The sequence below is a fragment of the Myotis lucifugus genome, unplaced genomic scaffold, assembly GCF_000147115.1.
Source record: "Myotis lucifugus unplaced genomic scaffold, Myoluc2.0 scaffold_241, whole genome shotgun sequence".
Lineage (NCBI taxonomy): Eukaryota > Metazoa > Chordata > Mammalia > Chiroptera > Vespertilionidae > Myotis > Myotis lucifugus.
In genome coordinates, this window is record NW_005871289.1 from 161,139 (window position 1) to 165,565 (window position 4,427).

General features: G+C 60.3%; 1 protein-coding gene across 1 annotated transcript in view; it reads left to right on the forward strand.

The window, feature by feature from the left end:
* TMEM151B (transmembrane protein 151B) overlaps positions 1–4,427 on the forward strand; it is an 8,519-nt gene that overhangs the window by 3,137 nt on the left and 955 nt on the right. Inside the window, 4 exon segments of the mRNA XM_006098585.3 lie at positions 26–153; positions 156–220; positions 2,381–2,821; positions 4,278–4,421. Coding sequence (XP_006098647.1) covers positions 26–153; positions 156–220; positions 2,381–2,821; positions 4,278–4,421 — 778 coding nt within the window.

Here is a 4,427-nt window from a genome sequence, read left to right on the forward strand (position 1 = left end):
CCCGCCCCCTCCCACCCCTTCCCAGGGCCCGCCGCAGATGCCCCCGGCCCCCAGCAGTCCCCCAGGGAAGCCCTGAGCTTCGACGCGCCCCCTTCTACGCCATTGTCCCCCCTTGCTCCGCCGCGGGAGAAGAAGCGCCGCGGCGCGGCGGCGCCGCGGCCCCGGGGTCCCGGAGGAGCTCACGGCGGCGGCGGCGGACGAGGGCCCGGCCCGAGAGGAGGTGAGAGCCGGAAGGAGCCCCTGCCCCGGGCGCGGCCGCAGCCTGGCCCCCCATCCCCCGCCGCGCGGCCCCCGCCGGTTCCGCCGCAGCGCGGCCAGCGCCCCGCACCCCGAGCCGAGCCGGCCGCGGCAGCCGCAGTCCCGCGTAGCTGTCCGCACCCGGCGGGCGGGAGCTGTCCGTGGTGCCGGGGAAGGGGCCGCGCCAGGGGCGGGGCTCGGGGGTCCTGGGCAGGGGGCGGGGCCTGGGGCGGAGCCTCGCGGACCCCGGGCAGATCCGGGTGGGGACAGTGGCCGGGATCCTGTATCAGCGAGGGGATGCTCTCTCGAAGGCCAGGAAGGGCGACTTGTGGGGGCTACAGAGGCAGGAGAATGCCAGGGGGAAGGAGTGGCATCATCTGAGCTGGGGTCCTAAGAAGGTCAAATGTGTAGAGAGGCGACACCCACCTTCCCCCCATGCCTTCCCCCAGCCGTCACTAGGAGTGTGTGTGTGTGTGTGTGTGTGTGTGTGCACCTCTCTGCCACTGTTCCACTGTTCATGCAGTCCCCCCCTGAGCCCAGGGCCCCTTCACAGTCTGGGACTAAGCACATCCCTACTTGGAGGCTTTCCTCTTCAGTCCTCTGAACCTGGAGACAAAGAGACTAAGGAGATACCAGGAGCACCCCATCTCCCGTGAGCACCCCATCTCCCGTGCACACACACGCACACCGTACCGGGCAGAAGCACAGGCAGATGGGCCTGCAGGGAGGGCCCTGTCAGGTGCGGTCTCACGGGGACAAGTGCACACCCAGGAGGGTGCACAGATGCACCCTCCCCCCCAAAGACAAGGCTCCCCGAAAGGTTCATGGACCCTCATCTGGTTTGTTTATGCTGTGTGCTAGTTCCTAGCCCTCTGCACTTCCAGATCTTTCCTTTGATTTCACACCAAGTCCAGGGCCCACTTTTCCATCCCTTTCTCCCTTGCCCTGGCTAGCCTTCAGGTCAGGCTCTGGGAACTGAAGGAATCAGTCAGGATCTCAGCAGGAGGGTGTGTGCAAGGTTCCTACCGCTAGACAGCAGGGGGGAGGGGTGGGAAATCCAACTCAATACCTATCTATTAAGTGGCTGTTGGGTGCCAGCACCATGGTAGGCAGCCAGGATGCAAAGAGACAGGGCCTGCCCTCAGGAATACCCAGTCTAGTGGCAGAGCCAGACATGTAAACAAGTCAGTGGGTTGACTGTCGGACAGAACTCACCGAGCGCTTTAACAATCGAACAGGCCCCGGAGAGGACCGAAAACCATTCTCTCTTGACAAATGACTGAGCTGCCAATGTCCTCCTTCCTACCCCCAGCCCCGGCTTTACATCCCCTCACGTCCCCCCCCCCCCCCCCCCATGCCTCTGCCCTTCTAGATATCTCCTCCGGGACTGCTTTTTGCTCAGGGACACCAGCCCCCTCCCTCCCATCTGAGAACAGGGGAAGGATGTTAGGTTATAAGAGGGAGACTCACAGAGGGCCTGGGGTGCAGAGCATGGGGAAGGATACCGGGCCTGAGGTTTCCTGGGGGCCCCCCTCCAAAGGAGGTGTGAGGCTAATTGTCTGTGAGGGACTCGGAGGTGGATGGGCCAAAGAGGAGTGACCTCCAGATCGTCGGACTGAACGTCTGGAAGTGAGGGCCCCACCTGTTAAGTGGGAAGGTGGTGTCAGTGAAGCATCTGGAAGGGGTCTGGGCTGGGGACCTGCCTTCGCTGATGCCTGTCTGTCCTCCCCTGTCCTCCCCTCCACTTTCTCCTGTTCCACTGCCGCCTTTGCGTCTGTCCTTGGACTCTGTTTCTCTGGGTGCCACCCTATCCATCTGTGTTTGCCACCTGGGCCTCCTCCCTCCCTCTCTGGCGCTGACCTCTTCCTGCTTCTTGGGGTGTCTGTCTCTTTGCACCTCCCTGTATTGGCATTCTGTTCCCTTTTCCTGTCCTCACGGCTCACTCTGGGTCACTTCCATGTTTATCTCTGGTCCTTGGCTCCCCGCTCGGTCATACATGTTCTCTCCACATCCCTGCCGGTCTCTGCCTGTCATCTCTGATGCTGGCCTCTGCCCCGCCATCCCTGCATCCATCTCTGTTCTGGGTCCTGCCACTGTCCCACTTCCTTCTCATCGTGGCCCCTCTTCCTGTCCCTCTGAGTAGCAGCGTCCCATCCAGCCCTCTTTCACCAAGTCCCTCTGCCGGGAGTCCCACTGGAAGTGCCTGCTGCTCTCCCTGCTCATGTACGGCTGCCTGGGGGCCGTGGCCTGGTGCCACGTCACCACGGTGACCCGCCTCACCTTCAGCAGCGCCTATCAGGGCAACAGCCTCATGTACCATGACAGCCCCTGCTCCAACGGCTATGTCTACATCCCCCTGGCCTTCCTGCTCATGCTGTATGCTGTCTATCTGGTGGAGTGCTGGCACTGCCAAGCCCGCCATGAGCTGCAGCACCGTGTTGATGTAACCAGTGTCCGGGAGCGTGTGGGCCGCATGCAGCAGGCCACACCCTGCATCTGGTGGAAGGCCATCAGCTACCACTATGTCCGCCGCACCCGCCAAGTCACTCGATACCGCAACGGAGACGCCTACACCACCACCCAGGTGAGGGGCTGGAGGGGAGCACTGGTCAGTTCCGATGGGAGGAGGGTGCTCATCTGCTCCAACTGTGCCTGACTGTCCCCAGGGGGAGGAGCAGAGGCAGCAGTGAGCTCTGGTGGGCACGGCAACAGGAGGGCGGTAACAACAACCATAATAATAACAGCAAACACCATCAGGCAGGCTGCTCTAAGTACTTTACAAACAGCAAATTATTTAACCCTCATGATGACCTGATGAGGTAGTTAACTATTATCCCCATTTTACAGATGAGGAAACCGAGGCTTGGCTAGGTTATGTAACTTGCCCAAAGTCAAACAGCTAGTATGTGACGGAGCTGGGGTTTCAACCCAGGCAGTCTGGCTCCAGGGTCTATACTGTTTATTGCTTACTGGTGGAGCAGCTTCATATGCACAGTCTCACAGCATGCCCTCACCTGTTCAGTGAGGTGGTTGCTACCAAGTCCTCTTGCACAGGTAAGGAGACCTTAGCTCAGGGACTTGTCTAAGGTCTGCAGCTTCTAAGTGGTAACGCTAGGCTCAAGCCCAGGGCCCTAGGTCCCAAGTCCAAGTCTCCCAGAGGTGGGGGTAGGCATGGGAGGCCACATGGAGAGTGGTGGAGGTGGGGATAATCAATCAGCACTTCCCAGGCCCTCCAGGATTAGACATATTAAGAGCCCTGGACACCCCCTCTCCCCTGCCCGGGGCTCAGTGGCTGAGCGTTGACCTATAAACCAGGAGGTCACTGTTCCATTCCCGTCAGGGCACATGCCTGGGTTGGGGGCTCAATCCCCAGTGTGGGGCGTGCAGGAGGCAGCTGATCAATGATTCTCTCTCATCATTGATGTTTCTATCACTCTCTCCCTCTCCCTTCCTCTCTGAAATCAATAAAAACATTTTTTTTAAAGAGACTTGGAGGAAGAGGAGGATGAGATTTTCCCAGATGAGGGCGATCTCAGTCTCAGTACTGGGATGCGAAGCAGGGGCAGCCTGGGGCCTTAAGAATCAGGAGGGGGGCCACGTGATTGCTAAGGTGTGAACAGGGAGACCAGAGACAAAGGCCTTGGACAGGGAGCTCCTCTGGGGCCCACTGGGAAACACACTTGTAAAAGGGAGGACAGGCAGGCTGTGGTGAGGAGGGGACAGTGTGGGACGATGGAAACAGGCAAAAGAGCCAGGCAAGCTGGAGGCCAGGGCGTGACCCCCAAAGGAAGCAGAGTTTAGTTAAAATTAGAACGCATACTGGTAGGGATGAGGTTGAGTCCTGCCCTCATCTCGAACTCACTGATTAAACTGCAGGCCTCCGTTTCTCTATAAAACAGAAGAGAAGATCCTACCCGGCTTCCACCGGGATCAAAACCCCGATAGGCGTAGGGTCTGACCAGGCAACAAGAGCAGTGATGGGGGCGGGCGAGGATGAGCAGACAAAGTGACTCCCATCTCCTTCCCCCGCGGCGCCCCAGGTCTATCACGAGCGCGTCAACACGCACGTGGCGGAGGCCGAGTTCGACTACGCGCGCTGCGGGGTCCGCGACGTCTCCAAGGCGCTGGTGGGGCTGGAGGGCGCGCCGGCCACGCGGCTGCGCTTCACCAAGTGCTTCAGCTTCGCCAGC